The sequence below is a fragment of the Lagenorhynchus albirostris genome, chromosome 8, assembly GCF_949774975.1.
Source record: "Lagenorhynchus albirostris chromosome 8, mLagAlb1.1, whole genome shotgun sequence".
NCBI classification, from domain to species: domain Eukaryota; kingdom Metazoa; phylum Chordata; class Mammalia; order Artiodactyla; family Delphinidae; genus Lagenorhynchus; species Lagenorhynchus albirostris.
In genome coordinates, this window is record NC_083102.1 from 86,600,791 (window position 1) to 86,625,558 (window position 24,768).

General features: G+C 38.5%; 1 protein-coding gene across 2 annotated transcripts in view; it reads right to left on the reverse strand.

Annotated features, from left to right (window-relative positions):
* RELN (reelin) overlaps nt 1–24,768 on the reverse strand; it is a 516,315-nt gene that overhangs the window by 256,316 nt on the left and 235,231 nt on the right. For both annotated transcript variants that reach the window (XM_060157241.1, XM_060157242.1), the window contains exons 5-6: nt 15,631–15,663; nt 12,873–12,951 (exon numbers count right to left, since the gene is read on the reverse strand). In XM_060157241.1, the coding sequence (XP_060013224.1) occupies nt 12,873–12,951; nt 15,631–15,663 (112 nt within the window). The remainder of the gene's footprint in view (nt 1–12,872; nt 12,952–15,630; nt 15,664–24,768) is intronic.

Below are 24,768 nucleotides of genomic sequence, written 5' to 3' on the forward strand. Positions count from 1 at the left end.
AATAGGAGTTAGTCAAAGAAGAAAGGTGATGGTGTCATAGGGCACAAGGAATGCAGAGATTATGATACAAGTAAAACTGCTACTTCAGTGTGTTAGTGTGCCTGGAACCACACTGGTACATGAAGAGGGTGGCAAAGGATGGGGCTGGAAAGTGGCAGCCAGTTCATGGAAGGTGTCATGCGCCATTTACCAAGTGATAGATACTGCACTAGGAACTCTACAAACAGCGCCTCAATTAATTCATATAACCCGCCTTTATTTTTATCCACATTTAGAGGATGCTAAAAACTGAGATTTAGAGACATTAAATGATTGTCCAAGGTTACACAGATTGAAAATTATAGAACTGGGATTAAACTCCCACTATTCTGCTTCCAAAGTCATGATACGATCCAACTTTTAGGAAAATTACTCTAACAAATAATGGATTAGCGGTAGAAAAGACTGGACTGTTGATATAACACAAGTACGACACAATAGTGCCTTGAAATAAGGTGGAGATGAAGAAAAGAGTATCACTTTTTAATAGAAACATAATATGATCCACATATGTAATTTTCAACTTTCTAATGGCTACAGTAAAAATAAAAAAGGATAGGTGAAATTAAGTTTAATAATATGTTTTATTTAACCCAGTATACTCAAATTATATTTTAACATGTAATTATACAAAATTATTAATGATATAGTTTACATTCTTTTTTCATAAAAAGTCTTCAAATTATGGGGTGTATTTACACTTACAGCACATCTCAATTCAGACTAACCACAGTTCAGGTGATTAATAGCTGCATGTGACTAGTGGCTACCATACTGGACAGCTCAACTCTAGGGAATTACAGGGCTTGGAAACTGACTGCTCTTCTGGTTATGCTGACAACTGGAGATGACCAGCTGACAATAATTATATGTATTTGAACTTCAGGGAAAGGAGATCAGCACTGACAGGACAATTTAAGATATGGCTGAAATCACAGGAGTGCATATTATTGGGGGCCAGGGGGAGAGGGGAGGATATACTAAGTGAGAAAAGTAGAGGTCCAAGAATGGATCCCTGGGGAACAACTATATCCTTAGTCTGGTTTCTGGAAAGCTCCAACTATCATCGTGACCCTTCAGTGTGTATCAATCTGAGGCTATCCCTGCATACTTTTCCATGATTATTGGCAGTGGGTTCATTTCTGTTCATGTTCCTAACAATCCTAATATTTTTGTGCTGCCCATCAAGGTGACTTTTCTAACAGTGAGTCTATAATATGACCTTCATAATATTTTTTCTACCATTAAAGTTAAGCATTGTACAACCACTTACATGAATGCTATCATCATTAAGGAAAAGAAAAATCACAAATTCATGATGAACACAATGACTCTGATGGAGGCCAAATAATACAAAGGGCAACTAGGAGTCATGGCTTCCCAGAAGGAAATAGTGATCCATTTCAGAAAAACAAGGTAAGTTTTAAAAACCTGCAGATGTAAATAAGCATCCAAATTTCAAGAACAGGAATTCTTGGCTCATCCCAGAATCTACAGCAATGCCTAAGTGCTCTGAGTGCCTGAGCTCTTCCCTCATGTCTTTCTCAGAATGCCCCTGCGTCTAACAAGTTAACTTGGTTGAGTAGGGTTAGGTACCTAACCCCAATGGGTCCTCTCTGCGAATAATACTAGTAGTCTAAAATTCTACTCTTCCCTTATGAGTTGTTCCTAAGAATAAGGGTTCAATTTGCTGGATAATGAGCAGTCCAATTTTCTTTAGGTTCGGAGCAAAAAAAAAGTGCTATTTATTTCTAACATTTAAACTGTGGTCTCCCAACCAAATTTTCTCAAGAAAATGATGGGCTCTGTAAAGTTAGGTAACATATTCTTCAGAGATTGGTGGGAAGAAGAAGTTTTAAATAATCCCAGTTAAATAGACTTTTATTTTTCAATTTAAAAGGAATGTGACCTATCAGGCTAAGGATTAGAAATGAATTGCTTCTCTGCTTAAGAGTAAAAGTAATACCGACTATTTCTCTAATCTAAGAAAACTTGCCCCCTCTTTTTCTTTTTCTCAATATGAAAAACAGAACATAAGAATCTGACAAATACCACAGCCCATCATACGAATCGCCCACCTCAAAATATAATCTGCCATGAACAGTATGATTAAAAGACAATTTAAGGGAAATGCTTGCTATCCCCGAAGACCAGGCAAAGCCTGAATATATTGAGCCCTCTCTGAACCTATTTATCACATGCTTAGGTACCACATGAATCTCATCTATTACTACAGTTCACAGATCATTGGTCATTCGAGTTAGAGGGCATCTGAAGTATCACCGAGTCTCAATCAGCCCCTGTCATTTTACAAATGACAGAACAGGACTAGAGGCTAGATTCCCTGATTCCTTGTCCAATATTTTTCCTACTCCACTCTAATGCAGCCAAGAAGAGAAAAGAACTCTAATTCTACAAAACTCATGTGCATTTCAAAAACGTTTGTCATCATTTTTACTGTCAAGAGTTTATCTGGAAGAGCTACAATGTCTTTTCTTAAAAGTTCTTTTTTCATTTATAGGATAAGGGATTTTGCTTTGCTAATGAAAATGTACAAAAATAAGAGAAATGTCATGGACTTCACAGAAAATGTTCAGAATGAATTCACTGGACTAAAGTACATAATCAAATTCAATATTCCTTTGGTTATGTACATCCCTACATAATTCATCCCTATTTTATATATACACTATCACACTACCATTTTTTCCCTAACAAAAACATAAAGGAAACAAACAAAACCATAAAGGAATCAGTAAGGATGAAGGCAGGTACTTGTTGACCAGCATCTAGGGTCCAACTGGAAACATAAAAGAAAAAGAAATGCTTTGAACCAAGATTTGTTTTTCACTCTAACAAGCTCCTTGGCAGTTTGAAACTTGTTATCTTGGTGTCAATTCTCTGTCTTTGTTTTTTATCATTTAGGTGGCTGTTTCTGTTTAGGAATTATATGCAATGTGCATTTGTGTTATAGAGAGCACACTTCTGAAGGTATAATTCTGTTTTTAATCATGACTTTAAAATTAATAGTCTGGAAAACACACCAAAGCCCCTGTTCAGGAGGCACAGAGGAAGCTGGAGTGAAATGTCCCTGGAGTGCCCCGCAGTCCCCATGTCCTGCAGTGACTCACACAGGACTTTCAGGACACTGGAAAGAGGAGGAGGATTAATGAGAAAATTGGGCTCCTTCGCACAACCACAGATTTATGAATGGTTGGTGGTGACATCATCCTGATAACAATAAATAAATAACTAAAATACTATTTTCTCAAGAGCAGTCTCATTACGCAACTCATTCTTCTTTTTAGATCAGAGTGAAATCACTCAGCCTTTCGTCAGTTACTCTGCTGAAACAAGTTAATCACCTGGAAACTCAGTGACAATCAGTTATCATCAAATTCTCATTTGAGATACATGCCATTTGTCCCCAAGACCGAGGACATCGTATTATCTACCCATGATTTATTGCCTCTGAAGGATTCAGTGTCTGGTATTCTATGAGTTGGAACTGTCTATTCACTAGCATTTCTGAACAGAGATATTAAAATAATTTTAATATTTGATCTGATTATAAAAAGTACATTAAAAATGGAAAGAGAAAAGAGAAATCTCTTATAATTTCCTGACCCAAAGATAACAAGTCTCTTCCCCCAGTTACAGCTCACACTGCATGTGCTGACACCATCTGATGTGTGGGCTTGCACAACAAGGCCAGATCAGGGACTGGTGAATCCACCAAAGTAAATAGGACCCTGCCAGCCCTGTGGGAGCTGGGCAGTCAGCTGACTTCTGGAGACGTCGGAGCTCCTTGTAATTTCCACTCAAACCTCAACAAGGAATCAACTATACTCCAATAAAAATTAAAAAAAAAAAAACCCTCAACAAGCAGAACACTCAACTTTTGACCATATTTTACAGCAAAGAGACAATGTTTTATAGTAGAAAGGCATGACTATTGTGAAAGATCAAGCTTAAAAAAAACCCTCGTGGGCTTCCCTGGTGGCGCAGTGGTTGAGAGTCCGCCTGCCAATGCACAGGACATGGGTTCGTGCCCCGGTCCGGGAGGATCCCACATGCCGTGGAGTGGCTAGGCCCGTGAGCCATGGCCGCTGAGCCTGCGTGTCCGGAGCCTGTGCTCCGCAACGGGAGAGGCCACAACAGTGAGAGGCCCGCGTACCGCAAAACAAACAAAACAAAACAAACCCCTCGTAAAATCCTCTTCTCTTTGTAAATGTGGAATACTTTTAGAAAAACAGCAAGGAAAGTTCACTCTATAAGACTGAGAATAATATCACCTTCAACAATGTCATGGCTTTTTTCTAAGGAGCTAACATATGCTCTAAATGTGAAAATGACAAACTCCATTTATAGCTCATTCTTTCTCATTACTTCTCACTGAGGAAGGTAAGAGAACTCTTCTTATTTCACCAGGGAGTTTAAAAATTTGATCTTTCCTTTGCTAGCAAGTATAATGGCAAATATTATTTGGATTAAAAATAACCGTTCTATACCCTACTACTGCATGCAATATTCTGACCTCCTACTATGCTGAATTCCACTACATACTGCTTGAGGAAATATTTTATCACTTGTTTCAAATGTACTTGACATTTAATTCCATTGAGTGAGTTCTTATTTCTGTCATGTAAAACAGAGCTTAAAGAAGGAAATAATAAGCCTCCAGATTCACACCTTATTTTATTAGTAGGACACCTCCTGGTTAACCTTTCTATTGTAGATGAAGTTTTCCCCAGAGCAATTACATCATGGTAAGAGGAAGGAGGGGGAGGAAGCAAGAGACAAAGGTTAGAGGAGAGTTTAATAATAAGAGAAAAAAGTTATTAACAAAAGAGAAGAGAGAGTGAGAGAGAGTAGAAAAAGGTGAGGTCAAGAGGGAAAAGATGAGAGAAAAAGTAGAAAAAGATGCACGTAAGATCAGAATATTGGACCATTAAACCCTAAAACTCAAATTATAATTCCACAACCCCAAAATACAGTGATATATTAGAAGTTCTGGCAAAGGTGTGTCATCCGATAAAGTATTTATTTCGCCATACTTTTCTCACCTACTCACGATCTCCCGTAGTCACCTGGTCTTGAAAACTTGTAAGGTGTATGTTCCATGTTACATGGGTAAGCCTATTTGGTGATATGCCTTCCAAGTGATCAGTATTACAAAAAAGTCCCTTGGACATCCTTCAGCAGTGATGTGGAGCCTTTGATGCCCGTGGTTTGTGTTCCCCTTCACCCAACACTGTCTTCCAAATCTTACTGCCCATTGGCCTGGTGGACACTAAGCAAAGTGGATGCACTTTTTTTTTTTTTTTTTTTTGTGGTACGCGGGCCTCTCACTGTTGTGGTCTCTCCCGTTGCGGAGCACAGGCTCCGGACGCGCAGGCTCAGTGGCCATGGCTCACGGGCGCAGCCGCTCCGTGGCATGTGGTATCTTCCAGGACCGGGGCATGAACCCGTTTCCTCTGCATCGGCAGGCGGACTCTCACCAGGGAAGCCCGTGGATGCACTTTTATCCAGTTTTTTCCCAGTGACATTGTTCATCAGACTTATTAATACTTTGTTCTGATTACCTGGAAACTCCATTTACATTGTGGTTCTCATACTTGGCTACTAAATGGAGTCCCCTCTGCTGTAGTTCTCAATGGGGGCTCCAAGATACTAAGGAACTTTGAAGTAGTTTTACTCTTCACTTGACTTCTTTTCTCTTATGGGCTAATCTACTAATCACTGAATAAATAAAGCTCCAGCCAGAATAACTCACCCCCGAACTAAAACTTCAGTCTTTTTAGAGTCTTTATTCAGATAATTATTTTTCTCAAAGCAAATAAACTTTAATAAGCCAAGTCACCAAACTTTTTGCTCCATTTCTGAATAATTTCTCCAATAAATTTGTATTTTCAAGAAAATATTACATGCAGCAGAGTCTGTGACCTCAATTTCTCTAGTCCTGTAGTATGATCTTTTACATATAAAAATGGAGATGTCCTAGTCTTTTCTTGATTCAAGCAACCCTGTGCAATGCCAGCCACAGCTTTTTGGCTTCCTTAGCTGTAAATTGTGGTGCTTTCTGTGTGATAAGCCAATTGACAGACGTCTTCATTTGCCATAGGATCTGAGACAACTTCATCTGTGTCTTTCTTCTTGATGTCTCATATCCCTGTCGGCATCACAACTTATTCATCTAAGATGCTTCTTCTGACGAGTGACTCTTGTTCTTCCCTGATCTCTGCTGAATAGAACATCTCTGCTATTATTATTGTGCTGGAGGGGAAACATCTGTTGTCTTCTAGTTGCTATTTGTCATCATGTTTTCTAACAGTCCCAACATTTCCCACTAGAACATCAGAGCCTAGTGATATTATAGCTCTGGATGCCTTCTGTGATCTTCAGGAAACAAGCATTAAAGGGATAATCTGTTAAGCAAAACAAAGATTCCCTCTAGACTTTGTAAGTGCTTAGAGAGTAAAGACACCTCTTAAGAAAACTTAAAATGTTTTTAAAAATTCATTCACTTTTTTAGTTCCTTTAACTCTCTCTCTCCCTCCCTTTGAACTCTTTTTAACCCAAGTTATGAATCAGAAATGTCTCCTATTTCTTAACTTTTCTCACTGTTTTTTTATTACTGTTGAAATTTTTAAAAATTTATTTATTTTACTTTTTGGCTGTGTTGGGTCTTCGTTGCTGCGTGTAGGCTTTCTTGCGGGGCAAGAGGGGGCTACTCTTTGTTGCGGTGCATGGGCTTCTCATTGCAGTGGCTTCTCTTGTTGTGGAGCATGGGCTCTAGGAGCAGGCTTCAGCAGTTGTGGTGCATGGGCTCAGTGGTTGTGGCTCGCGGGCTCTAGGGCAAGGCTTTGTAGTTGTGGCGCACGGGCTTAGTTGCTCCGAGGCATGTGGGATCTTCCCGGACCAGGGTTCAAATCCGTGTCCCCTGCATTGGCAGGCGGATTCTTAACCACTGCGCCACCAGGGAAGGCCCTGAAATTTTTTATTGAGGTAAATTTGCACACAGTGTAATATATGGATCTCAAGTTTTGACAAAGGTATACATCTATGTAACCCATGCTCCCTCAAGATTATATATAATGTATTAATCACCCCAGAAAGATCCTCATGCCCCTTCCCAGTCAATTCCCCATCCCTGAAACAATCACTAATCTAATTTCTAGCACTTTAGATAATTTGGTCTATTATAGATTTCGTATAAGTGAAATCATACAGTAAGAACTATTTTGGGTCTGCCTTCTTTCATTCAACATAATATTTTTAAAATCCAACCATGTTGTTTCAACTATCAATAATTCATTTCTTTTTATTGCTGAGTAGTAGGCCACTGAATGAATGTATCATTGTTTACCCATTCTCCTGTTTATGGGTACCTGGGATGTTCCCAGTTTTGGGCTAACAGGTGTATTTCTTTTTAATTAAAAAAATCAAGATTTCTCTCCATTCATATGGAATACTGGCAGTGTTTATATCATACTAAAATAGTTAATACATAAAGAGAAACGATGGGGACTTCCCTGACAGTCCAGTGGTTGGGATTTCGCCTTCCAATGCAAGGGGTGCAGGTTCAATCCCTGGTCGGGGAGCTAAGATCCCACATGCTTTGGGGCCAAAAAGCCAAAACATGAAAAAAAAAAAGGCAATATTATAACAAATTCAATAAAGATTTTAAAAAAACTATAAAAATGGGGGGCTTCCCTGGTGGGACAGTGGTTGGGAGTCCGCCTGCCGATGCAGGGGACACGGGTTCGTGCCCCGGTCCGGGAAGATCCCACATGCCGCCGAGCGGCTGGGCCCGTGAGCTATGGCCGCTGAGCCTGCGCGTCCGGAGCCTGTGCTCCGCAGCGGGAGAGGCCACAACAGTGAGAGGCCTGCGTACCGCACAAAAAAAAAAAAAAAAAAACTATAAAAATGTAGTTGAGACACAAGTAGTACATGTTTAAGTGAAATGTTGAGATACAGCTATTTGTAGGTTCTTACTTTCCTTCTAAATTTAGTTATATGAGGTTTTTCTTCCTACCTTTTTTTCTTTTTGGTTGTAGGGCTGTCTCTATAGGAACAAGACCCTACTGGTCCCCCTCCACCTTCAGGAGTGGAATCACACTGAGCACACTTGATAATGGGGAATTGTCAGTAGTGCTGATAAGTCGGTGTTGCTCCATCCACTCTCTCTCTCACCCCCTTGGGTTCAATGGCACATTTGAACAGAAGAAGTTACTATTGTGGTTCAGAAGTCTACATGCATGCAGCCCAGCACCAGGGCAAAGTTAAAGTGGAGAAGCCTCACCCTCATCAAGCCTAAGGTGCCACTATATTCCCATGAAGGGGTTTTGCTGTTGTCTTCATTTGTAACTTTACTTCTCATCTTTCATTCAAGCAAAGCAATCAGAAGTGCCTGAGAGAATGGGAGATAAAGGTCACTTCTCTGGCAGAGCCCCAAAGAGATCTGGGGGGCAAAGAGCTGAAGGATCCTATACTCTACATCTCAGAGAGGCAGAAGGACCATAGCGGCATGAGAGCACATCGGAGCATCACAAAGACACCCACAGTCCAGGCCCAGGAGCAGCAGAAGTTTTCATGCCCTCAAGCAGGGCTCAAAACAGAGCAATTGCTATGAAGGAGTGGTTAGGACAGGTGCGAAGGCTACCTGTGTGGACCAGTCACCAAAAACTGGATGAGATAGGGAAGACTCAGTGAGCACCTGCAGGAACAGAGGACTGGGGGACCAGAGGTGCATCCCCACCCTACCCTTTGCTTTTGAACTAATAAGCTCTCTGAAACTTAGCTACGACACCAGAAAAATGGGAGAGGACAAGCCAAAGTTGACTGAAATTAAAGTTTTCACCACTGGTAAAAGGGGGACAGTGAAAAGAAATTAAGTTGGATTATAAAAAAAATAAAGTTTTATTTCTCTGATACCCAAGTTTGTAGACAGAATTCATAACTGTGACACCTGCGTAAGCCTAAACAATTTCTGGAAGGACTGGCAGAAACTGGTAACAGTTGATGCCTCTGGAGGGAGGGAATACAGATCTAGTGTAGGAAGGTTTATTTTTATTATTTTTTAATGTTATTGAACTTTTCACCAAGTATATTTAATTTTTAAATCAAATCTAATATTTAAACTAAGCAGGGAGACAATACATTCAATATTGAGTTGGTGTAAAAAAGTTTCTTGGCTCTATTCCAACTGCCGTCATACACTTGGAATAATAACTTGGTTGTTACGTTCATTCATAATAATAGTAATATAATTTTATGTTCCTTGTTTTTTGTGTACAGTCATTTGTACAGAAGATAAGAAATTTGGATATCAAAAATTACATGAGGGCTTCCCTGGTGGCGCAGTGGTTGAGAGTCCGCCTGCCGATGCAGGGGACACGGGTTCGTGCCCCGGTCCGGGAAGATCCCGCATGCCGCCGAACGGCTGGGCCCATGAGCCATGGCCGCTGAGCCTGCGCGTCCGGAGCCTGTGCTCCGCAACGGGAGAGGCCACAGCAGGGAGAGGCCACAGCAGTGAGAAGCCCGCGTACCGCAAAAGAAAAAAAAAAAAAGTTACATGAAATAAAGTGGAAAAAAAGTTGATTTCATTAGATGAAGTCAATGGAAGCAAATAAGCTGTGAGTGATTAACTTTTAAACTGATCTCTCTCCCGATCATTGCACAGACGGGACTTTAGTTTCATAATTTCTCCCTTTGCTTATCCTTAAAAATTACAAGTTAAATAATGCATATGATGCTTTTCAAATTCCATGGGAGAAATATGCTCATAAAAGCATGTTTTTCTCTTGTAGCAAATTATTGAGTGATTATTGAGTCTTGGGAATTTGTCCAAAAGCAGCAAACCAGGCCTCATGCTTCCTTCTATCTGGTGGTGAGTGGTAGTGGCAAAGAGTTATAAGTTGTCAGCAAGGATTCTCCTTTTCAGTTGCCACAAAGCTGCCCAGTGGTTTCTAATCCCATGGGGTAAAAAAATCAAAGACAATATCATAAGGGACAAAACTCACATATCAATATGTATACCAAGAGAACAGAGATGTCAAGAGAGTGAAAACTGCCTATGAGATTCCAAAACAACACAGGACTTTGTTACTTTATTGGAAACATTTCACTGGAATATTTGACTGTATTTGTTTCTAACTTTAGGGAGCTTATGTCTATTTTAAGGGGGCTTAAGCAACTAATACCCTCATTTTCCCCTTCTCTCTGACGCTGCTATATTGTCATTAATATATATTCCATATATTATATAATACAGATATATTTAATTTGAAGTCTGTTTTTCATCCAAATACAATGAGGGAAGACTTGGGGACTCATTTACATAAATTGGCTGAAGAGTATTTTAATAATAATGATTTGGGGTCATATCTGGGCTTAGGGGAGGCATGTAGACCAATGTGCAGATATTCCACAGGAGGAAGAAAGAAAGGGAAAAAGGGAGGGACGGAGGGAGGGAAGAAGACAGAAAGGCAGGGAAGGAGAGAGGGAGAGTAAGAGAGGCGGGGAGGGAACTGATTTGTACTGAGCAGCGTCAATACACCAGGCGAGGTGCCAGACCTTTTCGGGCTCATCAGACTTTAAAACAATGCTGTTACGACAGTATTTGGCTCACTTTTACTGACAAGGAAACGGAGCTCAGAGTGGTAAAGCAAGCCTTTTGCTTTTCTCAGATACCCAGCTGGCAAGTGGTTAGCTCAGGAGTCAAACCAGACCAGCCTGATCTCAAAACCCCTGCCACCTTTGTTCAACAAAGCCATCTCTCAAATGATGAGAGCTTCATGGTTTTTGTTTGTTTGTTTGTTTTGTTTTTTTAATCTTAAAGAGGCTAGATGAAGGAGATTGTGGGCAATAAGGGATAAAGTAAAATTACTCTGAAGCACATTTGATAGAAGACAGAAGTATGTAGCTTTTTAAAGTAAATAAAAGGTTTTTTAAAACATTAGGAAAAACCATAGCATAAGTAAAAGGGACATAAAATCCATAACTTCGGTCAAGAAAGCATCTATCAGATCAGTCATGAAAATGGGTGAAGCAAAATCAATCATGTTTTATTGATTTTAAAAACAGCAGAATTTGGACCACATAAAAGTCACATTTTGTATTTGTCAAGAAAACTCACTGAAGAAAATGAATTAGCTTGACAGAAATGAACTTGCCTTGAAAGAAACAAATCATCTGATAACATTTATACTAATGGGATATAAAAAAGCCAAATGTGAGGAGAACTAGAGAATTTTTCTTGGGTAAAACCAGTGCTTAGAAAGTTCTTTTTTTTTTTTTTTGGCTTTTTCTTAAAAAAGATTTTCAATTTATTTTGGGAAATTTATATTTAGGATATGTTCAGAGGGAAGTGAAATTTTGTTGATAAATTATTTCTTTAAATGGCATATCAATTTTAAGACTTTATATCTCTGTCTAGTCTGATTTTTTTGTGTATTTACATTCTCTAGATCTATATTTCTTTCTAGGAAAGACATAAAAAGTTTCTCTGTCTATATTTAAGCACCAACACTCTCTAAATCTGTATGTCATCTTCAACTGTCAGGTCAAGGACCACTTTCTCCAAGAAACTCTCACCAGAGTCATCCCTCCTTTTTCAGAACTGCAGTATGCTATTTGTAATCCTCTATTACACTTAAGGATTTCTATCCTGGATTATAAGTTTTTTAAAAATATGTTTTTAGTGTCTCCTCTACAGAACTATAAGCTATTTGAGAGAAGGAACCACATCCCTTTTTAATGTACTATATAAATAAAATAATTACTGCTTGATATTTGTTAAACAATGAAAATAAGGAAAAGCAAATGAATATCATACTCTGACATTTGAGGATGAAATGGTTTTATTCTCTTTCTAGTCTTGAGCATTGCTTGGATTTTGGTTGCAACTTGATTACATTAGAGTTTCTAATTTATCTTGAACTCTTAATCATGTACACAAAAACATTTAGTACCACAGAAAATCCACATTCATATATTCTCTCAAATTATGCAGACTATAGATCTGGGTGGATAGTTGCATTTCTTCAAAATCAGCAAAAATACAACAAACTGCCAACAAATTCACGCATCCATTTATGTGTCCAACAAGTTTCTAATGAATGCATTTTGGTTCATTATTTCTTTGCCCTCCAAAATCCCATGGAGTTGCCCCTAAACAGTCTTGGAAGGAAAGACTGGAGTATAAATGAGGTAACCCAATAACATAGAAGCTATTTGGAAGTATGACTCAAATCATCTGTCATTTTCAGATAAACCATTTCCCTTCTTTCGTTTGGCAAAATGCAATTAATAGACATAGTAAAGCATAATGTTTTCTATGTAAAGAACTTGTACAACTGAAAAAAAAAATGATTACACCGATGGCTTTGAGGGGCACCTAGATTCAGTTCTTAAAGAAGTCAAGAAATAGATATTCTTCAGCTCGGTGCTTTGTGACCACCTAGAGGGGTGGGATAGGGAGGGTGGGAGGGAGATGCAAGAGGGAGGAGATATGGGGATATATGTATATGTATAGCTGATACACTTTGTTATAAAGCAGAAACTAACACACCATTGTAAAGCAATTATATTCCAATAAAGATGTTAAAAAAAATGAAATAAAATAAAATCACCATGCTGAATTGGAAAAAAAAAAAAAGAAATAGACATTCTGCAGGCGACAGTAAGCCCAGTTCCCTAGTTGAACAATTCTCACTGATACCTTAGAGCTAAAGAGCAATTTCATTTTATGCAGTCAGAATCATTTTTTAAATTAAAAAAATTTTTTTTGCATTATACAGACCAAAGTGAGGCATGTTCGTATAACTTACCATATGTTTGGATTCAATTCCTTTTGGTGGTAGGAGTCAAAGTCATCTCGTAGGATAATACTGTCGCTATGAATTTCAGCTAAAAGAAGAACAAAAATTTAGAAAAGGATTATATTAAACAATAGATTCAGCTACGCAAAAGAGTCAACATGCTGCATTTATGAGGAATAACAGTATTTTAAATTAAAACTGGATTTTAAATGAGCAGATGATTATATTTGCTTTGTCCCTAAACTACTAAGTGAAAAAGTAACTCTGTTGTTTAGAAGTCTGGAAACCAGAGCCCCCAAAAAGAACCCTACCAAGGTGTCACCAGGCTGCAGAAGTGGGAAGACCAAGGTCAGCACTAACCTACAAGGAGATGTCACCCAAGACTTGCCCCTCATAGCTCGACACACCCAGAACAAGGTCAGTGTCTAACTCATTTTAGAGCATTGAAGGGAACAGAACATTGTGACTATTTATTGTCAGCTAACATTGCTGGTATTTACCAACCCATTTCCTCTTCTCTTTCCTACTATCCCTCTTGCCCTGGCTTGCTTTCTCTCATTGCCTATATTCACTCATTTTTTATTTAATGTGTTTCAAATTGTTAACATTTTTCCCCCTTAGAGCTGCACAGGAGAAATTATCTACATGAATAAGTAAAACTCCCAAATAAAGTCATGTTAGAAGTCAGGAAGAATGCTAGGGAACCATCCATAGTCTTAAATATATTCTCATTACACTTGAGATTGTATTAAATACTTATTTTTAAGCTACAGAGGAACTCGAGTTATGCCAAAAGCAAAGAATGTTTTCATAAACTGTAGAGTATGTGACATTTCCACTGAACAGAGGGTGGACAAGTAAAAACAATTTCATGACCAACTACAATGTAAGTAGGCTCATTTTTAAGGTTGTATGAGGAATGATAATTATTTCTACTCTAGTTGTAAAAAATGAATTTAGTGCTCAAAAATCTCCTCATCTGATTCCCATGGTTTGCTGGGGAAATTTGTTTCAGCTAATATAAATTCTCTGGGTCTGTATAAATTTGTTTGGACTAGTTTACACATGCTTTTCGGGAAAATTAAAATCATATGATCTGATTAATAAAACATAACCAAAATTTTTAATTTTTTTCAAAAGTGACATTTTACCCTTTTGGGGGGGCTCACTTGAATATAATTCACTGAAATCACTGGGTAATTAAAATCACCTCCAAATATCAGGAAGCACACTTCCAAATTCTCTTTGCCACCTGCAGCCATCCTCGCCCTCTTTATACCGGGTATGCCAGCAGGTAAGCACATAACAAAGTCCGGGAAACCAGTGAATCAGCATGTATTGAGAGAAATGGCTGTTCAGACTCGAAGCCTTAGGGCTGACAACAGGGAGGATATGGATTTACACTGGAGAGAACACTGTGATGTCTTCTGTGCGTGGGAGTGATTTAATGACTCCTCTGAGCAATTAGATGCAGTGCCTGAAATGCCTACAGGGTACCGCTCTCTCAAATACCCAACCTGGTCGAGGCTCAGCTGGGCCACTGCAGGTCACCAGCCTGCCTCGGCTGCTAGAAGGCATGCTTCTAAGTGCTTGCGTTCATCTGCCAAAGAAGAGGAGCCCCAAGCTGTAGTATTACATAAAAGTAGAGCTTCTCAAGGCAGATTTTCCAAAGAGAAAAATAAATTAATTGGGTTTATAGGCTGAAAGAGAAAGCCCAAGAGACAAATACTGACCCATCTGCAAGTCCCACAGTGAGAGACATTTGAAAAAGCTGGAGCCAGCTAGGATGACTTCTTTTCATTTTTATTAAATAGTGTGTGTAGGAAACTGCTTTTAAAATAAGTCTTCACTGTCACCTATGAGAAATTTAACTCTTAAAGATTATTTACTTTCTAGAGATATTTTTTAAAAGGCATGGGTAAGCCTCTATGGTTATTTGTTCATGTATTTATTTCTTTACAAACATTATTATATCATTGACTATATACTTTACAAATATGAATTCATTTAATCCTCATAACAACAATAGGAGGCAGGTACTATTATGACTTCCATTTTATAGATGAGGAAACTGAGGCACAGAGAGGTTATATAACCTGCCCAATATCACGTTGCTAGCAAGTGGTGAAAGTGAGATAAATCCAGTTGGTTTGGCTTCAAATCTGTGCTATTAAGCACTATACCACCCTGCCTCAAGAACTATGGCCCACTAAGTACATGGCAGAATGAAAAGATCATGAGAAAAATGAGAGGTGGCAACTTTACATGGTGCCATTAAAAAAAGCATTTAGTTATTTAAACAACCTCATTTTAATTTTTGAAGAAATGGCCAAATTATTTCTCTTTTTACAACCCAATACTACTTTGAGCAGATATCTCAGACCTGAAATGATCTCAACTCCTCCATACTCATAGCTCCTTGCCCATTGCCTCCATGCTCTACTATTTATGATGGGTAGGGGCGCTGGGGAAATTTCAGCATTAGAACACTGTGTCAAAAGATCACACTCAACAGGATCCCAAGGATAAATGTACTAACACGTTCAAAAGTCCCTCCATTAACCCCAGCTGGGCAGCTGGATCACCTCATAAGGTGAGGTCCCGGGTTCAAGCATAATCTGGACCTGAGTCTGATTTCAGTGAATGATCAGCGAATCAGAGAGGGCAGAGAGTTTCCTCACCTCTGTATCACCTGCTCACATGGCAGAGGACCAAAACAAGTAGATCTAGTACTAAGGTCAGTGACATCAGGGTCTCAAACACTTACCTAGATGCGGGTGCATACTGGCCTCTGTTGGAGCTGGACCGAGAGAGAAGAAGGGAAAGATGATTGATTAGCAACAAGAGCAAAATCCATTAATAAATAATCACAAATTCAGTTATAAAACTTAGTCATACTAAACAAATTAAATGGCTAGATAGAACCTTTTTAGAGGAGTAAGAAGAAAATGCCAATTAACATCCTAAAATAAGACGGCCAACTCACTATTCATTATATTTAAAAGTCAAAGTGAAAAGTAGAACCCCTTACATACAGGGCAGTTATTTATTATGCAAGTTAGTCAGGTATCCCTTGAAACACACAATATAAATGTGATGTGAGCACCCATTACATGACATGGGCTGTTGTGGGTGTGAGGTGTAGAGACAAAAAGCACCATCCTTGCCTTCAAAGAGATTATCATCTGGTGGAGACAACTACAATATAGTGTAATAAGTGCTATGGGAGAGTGTTCAGAGGTCCTGGGGTGAAAAGGGGGACAAGGGAGGGATACTAATTCCAGGCTGCCCAGGAGAAGAGGGTTGTCAGGAGGGGCTGCTGAGTTTTGAAAGACTAGCAGGAGGAAGATAGGTGGGGGTAAAGGAGGGGAGATATGCTTCTTTCTGGAGTGAAAGTGAAATGGCATTGAGAGGTAAAAGAGAATGGCCTTTCACAAGAACTACAACAATTTCAGCATGACTAGAAGGAAGTTTAAGAGGAGGGGGTGGAAAAGTGAAGTTGGTAAGATAGGGAGGCCAAGATCATGGAATTGAATGTTAAGGAATTTGGATTTTACCATGGAAGCATGATGATCTCCTGAACATTTATCAGCAAAGGAGTGCATGTTCAAATATGCATTTTACAAAGGGGCACTCTGATAAGAGTTAGGAAATAAGGGACACTGGCCAACTAATACTTTGGCTATGTTTTTTCCTCAAAGGACTTCCAAATCTATGAAGAAATATTGCCAGCTCACTATCTAAAAATTAGAAATCATGACAGATATTTTAAAATCTTTTACATTCATTAAAGAAGAACTTCAGCTGGATATTAAAAAAAAATTAGTTTCTATCACGATGGTCAGTGCTTCAGTTATGTTAGATGAAAAATCCAGATTTAAGAGCATTTTAAAACTAGAGACTGATGTTTGTCTTACTGCTGCATACCAACATATTATATATATTGAAGATACTTGTGCTCAGCTGTATGAACTAGATTCTGTGGAAAGTGTCATAGATACAGTTGTTAGAATACACATGCAAATGCTCTGAATCATCACTAGTTTACAGAAATCAAGAAAAAACAAAAAACCCAGAAGAAAAATTTAATGATTTTGTATTTTACGCCAAAGGTTATTGGTTATGAGGAGTTTTACAAGGATTCACTGAACTGTTAACTCTAAGATTTTTTTGAAACAAAAGGAATAATTGCCAATTATCCGATAACCAATGACCAAAACAAGGCACACGGATGCACGTTCCCTCACTAATACCACACTACATATGTGTGAACTGAACTTGAAGCCTCAAGGAAAGCAAGAGTTTACTTGCAAGGTAGTTGAAAACTTAAGAGAATTCATGTTGAAATTGAAACCTCCAACACACAAATAAATAATGATTTTACATATTTTCCTAATATGATCAATATGCAGATTTTAATTGCAATAGACAATTTTCTAAATTGTCTGCAAAAGAACTCCAAAAGTATTTGAAGAATTTCTCGTTGATATTGATAATTTGGGAGTTGCTTTTCAACTTATGTAATATTCCTGTGAATCCCATGTTAATAATACTAGGCTGACACAAGAGTAAATGAATTTACTTGAACAGACATAGGTTTCAAACTGACATGTTTTTGTACCAAGGTTATTTAACTCTTCTGAAAAAAGATGGACAAATCTTGTCAAGGTGGGTGTGGATATTAAAGGAAAATAATTTTTTAATATTCGACTCAGTTATTGGAAGACCTTTAAGTAGATGGAATACTTTGATAGGTCAATCCAGTTTTGAAAGGTAAAATTTACAAAATCTTAATACAGGGCTCCCCTGGTGATGCAGTGGTTAAGAATCCACCTGCCAATGCAGGGGACATGGGTTCCAGCCCTGGTCCAGGAAGATCCCACATGCCGTGAAGCAACTAAGCCCGTGCGCCACAACTACTGAGCCTGTGCTCTAGAGCCCGTGAGCCACAACTACGGAGCCCACTTGCCACAATTACTGAAGCCCGCATGCCTAGAGGCCATGCTCTGCAACAAGAGAAGCCACCACAATAAGAAGCCCGCACACAACAACCAAGAGTAGCCCCTGCTCGCCGCAACTAGAGAAAGCCCTCGCGCAGCAATTAGGACCCAACACAACCATAAATAAATAAATAAATAAATTTATTTATTTATTTATTTTTAAAAAGATCTTAATACAGACCAAGTATTCCAATACTTAAGATGTGCTATAACACTACCATATATAAAATAGATAAACAACAATGTCCTACTGTATAGCACAGAGAACTATAGTCAGTATCCTGTAATAACCTATAATGGAAAATAATCTGAAAAAGAGTGTGTATGTATATATATGTGTGTGTGTATATATATGTGTATGTATATATATGTGTATGTGTGTGTATATATATATGGAACTGAATCACTGTTGTACACCAGAAACTAATACAACATTGTAAATCAACTATACTTCAATTAAAAAATGTGCTTTAAGTGTAAAATACAGACCAGATTTCAGATAATTAGTACAAAACTGTAAAATATCTCAATTTTTTATTGATTATATTATATTGAAATACTTAATATTTATATATTCTGTGTGAATTAAACTGCATTATTAAATTTACCTTTTTTTTTGGTTTCGTTTTTTAAATGGGGCTTCTAGAATATTTAATATTACACCTGTGGCTCACATTATACTTCTATTGGACAGTTCCAAGCAATAGCTAGGAGGGAGATCTGTACTGTTCATCAGTTAAGGAAACATTATCACGCAGGAGGTGGTGAAGTCATGGAAGCAGACCAGCATGTCACTCCGAGAGAGCATAGGAAAAAAAAAAAAAAAAGAGTGATATGAAGAGGTAAATGTGCATTTCAGGGACTGGAAGAACAGGAGCTAGCAAAGGAGACCAGGAAGGACTGCATTTCATTATGGATATAAGGAAAAGAGAGAGTTTTAAGAGAGAAGAGGGTTAAAGGAGAGGCCAAAATAATCCTAATAAAGCTGGTATCTACTGAGAACATCCTGTTACCACGGCACAGTGTTAAGCAGGGTGTGTAGATGAACCCAGGGAATTTGGCCTCAGTGACAACTCTCTCAACTACTGTACAAACTACTTTTTTCAAGAAGGTTCACTGCAAAGACAAGAAATGAGATTTTGTAGCACCTAACAAGGGACTTGGACCAAAGGGATGTTTTTTTGTTTGCTGTGTTTCTTAGGATATCATAGTATTTTACCATGTTCAATATTAACTACCTTACCAAAGGGGGTCTCTGTATTCATGGGATAAATTGTTAAGATGGGCAGGAAATAATACTGATATTTGTTAAATGTGTAACTTGAAAAAAACTGGGAAATAAGTTAGTTAAATTAAGTATAAAATTTATGGCAATTATCAGAAATATTTTCTAGTCAGTACAATGGGTTATATAAGTGTAACAAAATGTCTGCAGAGGCATCAATTAAATTACCTACTTGACTTTAAATGACTCTGGTGACTAAGGCCTGGATGCAATAAACAGAATGTTATGTTTTAGTGTACTTTAATCTAAGGAGTCCACCCAAATTGATATCTCCCTTTCCGAAATTTTGGCACATGGCATCTTTCACTGAACCACCTCCAATCTAATCATCAGGGAGGGGCCATTTAGAAATGACCCTCTGAATCAGAATCTCTGAGAATGGAAACTCAGAATTTGTATTTTTAAAAACCTCCTCAGCTGATTCTGATAAAAAGCCAGCTTCAAAAACCATTGTCTTAATCCCCATAAAGTTAACAGCTGATTTTTCAGCAGAAACTCTGCAAGCCAGAAGGGAGTGGCAAGACATATTTAAAGTGATGAAAGGGAAAAACCTACAACCAAGATTATTCTACCCAGCAAGGATCTCATTCAGATTCGATGGAGAAATCAAAAGCTATAACTATGAGACAAGCCAACACTATGAGAATTCAGCACCACCAAACCAGCTCTACAACAAATGCTAAAGGAACTTCTCTAAGCAGGAAACAAAAGAGAAGAAAAAGACCCACAAAAACAAACACAAATCAATTAAGAAAATGATAATAGGAACATACATATTGATAATCACCTTGAATGCAAAGGGATTAAATGCACCAACCAAAAAACACAGACTGGCTGAATGGATACAAAAATAAGACCCTTATATATGCTGTCTACAAGAGACCCATTTCAGACCTAGGGACACATACAGACTGAAGGTGAGGGGATGGAAAAAGATATTCCATGCAAATGGAAATAACAAGAAAGCTGGAGTAGCAATACTAATATCAGACAAAATACTTTAAAATAAAGACTGTTACAAGAGATAAGGAAGGACACTACCTAATGATCAAGGAACTGATCCAAGAGAAAACATAACAATTGTAAATATTTATGCAGCCAACATAGAAGCACCTCAATACATAAAGCAAATGCTAACAGCCATAAAAGGAGAAATCGACAGTAACACAATAATAGTGGGGGACTTTAACACCCCACTTACACCAATATTCAGATCATCCAGACAAAAAATAAAGAAGGAAACACAAGCTTTAAATGACACAATAGACTAGATAGACTTAATTGATATTTTTAGGCCATTCCACCTGAAAGTGAAGAATACACTTTCTTCTCAAGTGCACATGGAACGTTCTCCAGAATAGATCACATTTTGGGTCAAAAATCAAACCTTGGAAAATTTAAGAAAATTGAAATCGTATCAAGCATCTTTTCTGACCACAACACTATGAGATTAGAAATCAATTACAGGGAAAAAACAGTAAAAAACACAAATACGTGGAGGCTAAACAGTGTGCTGCAAAATAACCAAGAGATCGATGAAGAAATCAAAGAGGAAATCAAAAAATACCTAGACACAAATGACAATGATAAAATGACGATCCGAAACCTATGGGATGCAGCAAAAGCAGTTCTAAGAGGGAACTTAGAACATAGCAATTCAAGCTCACCTCAAAAAACAAGAAAAACCTCAAATAAACAACCTAAGGTTACACCTAAAGCAACCAGAAAAAGAAGAACAAAGAAAACCCAAAATTAGTAGAAGGGAAGAAATCATAAAGAAAAATGGAGAAAGTCCGCATCTGCAGGCGGACTCTCAACCACTGCACCACCAGGGAAGCCCCGTACTGCTTTTTAAAATTCCATATATATGCGTTAGCATATGGTATTTGTTTTTCTCTTTCTGACTTACTTCACTCTGTATGATAAACTATAGGTCCATCCACCTCACTACAAATAACTCAATTTTGTTCCTTTTTATGGCTGAGTAATATTCCATTATATATATGTGCCACATCTTCTTTATCTAGTCATCTGTTGATGGACATTTAGGTTGCTTCCATGTCCTGGCTATTGTAAATAGTGCTGCAATGAACATTGTGGTACATGTCTCCTTTTGAATTATGGTTTTTTCAGGGCATATGCCCAGTAGTGGGATTGCTTGGTCATATGGTAGTTCTATTTTTAGTTTTTTAAGGAACCTCCATACTGTTCTCCATAGTGACTGTATCAATTTACATTCCCACCAACACGACAGGAGGGTTCCCTTTTCTCCAAACCCTCTCCAGCATATACTGTTTGTAGATTTTTTGATGATGGCCATTCTGACTGGTGTGGGGTGACATCTCATTGTAGTTTTGTTCTGTGTTTCCCTAATAATTAGTGATGTGGAGCATCTTTTCATGTGCCTCTTGGCCATCTGTATGTCTTCTTTGGTGCAATGTCTATTTAGGTCTTCTGCCCATATTTGGACTGGTTTGTCTGTTGTTGTGATATTGAGCTGCATGTGCTGCTTGTATATTTTGGAGATTAATCCTTTGTCAGTTGCTTCATTTGCAAATATTCTCTCCCATTCTGACGATTGTTTTTTCATCTTGTTTATGGTTTCCCTTGCTATGTAAAACCTTTAAGTTTCATTAGGTCCCATTTGTTTATTTTTGTTTTTATTTCCCTTACTCTAGGAGGTGGGTCAAATCCCTTGTTGTGATTTATGTCAGAGAGTGTTCTGCCTATGTTTTCCTCTAAGAGTTTTATAGTGCCTGGCCTTACATTTAGGTCTTTAATCCATTTTTAGTTTATTTTTGTGTATGGTATTAGGGTGTGTTCTAATTTCATTCTTTTACATGTAGCTGTCCATTTTTTCCAGCACCACTTATTGGAGAGGTTGTCTTTTCTCCATTGTATATTTTTGCCTCCTTTATCAAAGACAAGGTGAGCAAGGCTTCCCTGCTGGCGCAGTGGTTGGGAGTCCGCCTGCCGATGCAGGGGACACGGGTTTGTGCCCCGGTCCGGGAGGATCCCACATGCCGCGGAGCGGCTGGGTCCGTGAGCCATGGCTGCTGAGCCTGCGCGTCCGGAGCCTGTGCTCCGCAACGGGAGAGGCCACAACAGTGAGAGGCCCGCGTACCGCAAAAAAAAAAAAAAAAAAAAAAAAAAAGCAGTACGGATGAACCTAATGGCAGGGCAGGAATAAAGACGTAGACGTAGAGAACAGACTTGAGGGCACAGGGATGGGGAAGGGGAAGCTGGGATGAAGTGAGAGCACAGCACTGACGTATATACACTACCAAATGTAAAATTGATGGCTAGTGGAAAGTTGCTGCATAGTTTCTAAGGATGAGAGACAACAAAAAATGTTCCTAAAGAAGTAGGCTTTGTATTTAGAGAAAATAGGATACAACACACATTTAACAGAAGTAAAGGTTTCTTCCAGGTGTCTCTGCATTGTGATAAGAAGACCAGGTCAGATGATGACCACAGATAGACACAAGGGAGGATGCACTGGCAGTGAGGGCCCTGGTAGTTGTCAGAGGGGATGGAACTGGAGAGAGGGGAAGATAGTTTGGAGTGGTTCTGTACCCAGAGAGGTGACTGAGGGGAAGTTTCATAATATGGTCCTGATTTAGCTTCACTGGTGAGACCCATAAGACTATATATAAAGGCTGGACAGAACTTTACACTGTGAGGCACTCACTTTTTATTTTAACACCGAGCTGTTAACAAATCTGGATATTTCTAGATTCACAAAAACGATCAGTTGTACATCCTACACTATAGAAAAAATTCACTTCTGAGAAAAATACCAGGATTTCATTTTGGTTTACACAAACCATTGATTAGTTATGAAATCATTTACCTTCCCATAAATGTTGGGGCAATTCAGATTAATATGAAGTTTCTACCAATAACTTGTAGACTCTCATAAACAATGCAACAGTTAGAGGCGAAACTTTCAGTGGTGTTTTAGAATTAAAGTACAAGGATCATGGGATACCATATCTTGCAGTTGGATTTCACTGATCACTCCAAGGAGCTCCATGAGTATTGGCAATGGATAAATATATCCAACTCATAATTCTGAATATCTATTTATTTTTACTAATCCTAGGCAAGATGACAACATCTATGTTAACAGACGACATAACATAAAGAATAAATAGATTCATGTTTCAAAGAACTCTAGATCTCATTCAAAATATTAGCACATCTTTGTAATCTTTACCCACAAGTTAATGTCACTGAAATCCACAAAAATGTAAAAACTATGTCCTTTGTAAAGCTTGACAACTTCAAGTAACCGGACTAAATTGGAAATTGAACTTAAGTTGTATCTTGATAACTTAAGGAGTATGCCAATGTCATCAAAATGAATCAACTTAGTCAAAACCACAGATATAATATGAAATGCTAAACAGGCAAGTTAAAATGAAGATTATACTTTGCTTAAAAAAATAAAGTAAAAGCAAGCCAACAGAATGTAAGAATCATGATGGCAATCTCACTAAAACCTCCATGTTTTTTAAAAGCATGTTTCCAGCAAAGCATTAGCAATGAAAGCATGGCATACTCTGACTTGGTTTTAGTTGAAAAAGCCAAACACCTTTAAAACTTTAAAATTATCAACACAAATTGGTAGCAATTTTCCCAGGAAAGTATTAAAAAATGAGGATCTATGTAATATCATTAGTCAAATATCTCCTGAAAGCAGGTAAACAAGAAAAAAAGTGGGGAAACTTTTAATGTTTTTTTTTTTTTTTTTTTTGAGGTATGCAGGCCTCTCACTGTTGTGGCTTCTCCCGTTGCGGAGCACAGGCTCCGGACGCGCAGGTTCAGCGGCCATGGCTCACGGGCCCAGCCACTCTGCGGCATGTGGGATCTTCCCGGACTGGGGCATGAACCCATGCCCTCAACCACTGCATGGTTCAACCACTCAACCACTCAACCCATGACTCTCAACCACTGCACCACCAGGGAAGCCCACTTTTAATGTTTTAAGCATAATACAGTCCTTTCATACTAGATAGGTAACAAATGTTCTTAAGAGTCAAAATCACTCATAACTGTGCACTAACAATTTATTTTTCCAGATTCCTTTCAGTGTTTGTGATGGAGCCACTTAAAAGTTATTTGGGGACTTCCCTGGTGGCACAGTGGTTATGAATCTGCCTGCCAATGCAGGGGACATGGGTTCGATCCCTGGTCTGGGAAGATCACACATGCTGAGGAGCAACTAAGCCCATGTGCCACAACTACTGAGCCTGCGCACCACAACTACTGAAGCCCGCGCACCCTAGAGCCTGTGAGCCACAACTACTGAGCCCACGTGCTGCAACTATTGAAGCCCGTGCGCCTAGAGCCCGTGTTCCGCAACAAAGAGTAGCCCCCACTCACTGCAACTAGAGAAAGCCCACACACTGTGACAAAGACCCAACGCAGGCAAAAAAAATTTTTAATTAATTAATTAAGTTTTAAAAAGTTATTTGTCCTCCAAATTCTGTAGTAGGACCTATCCAGGTTATTTGTTCTGGTAAAATACAAAGGTTTACATCAATAATGAATTTTCTAGGTCTTTGCTTAGTCAAACATTTTCCTAGATGCTAGCGTATTATTAAATGACCTGAAT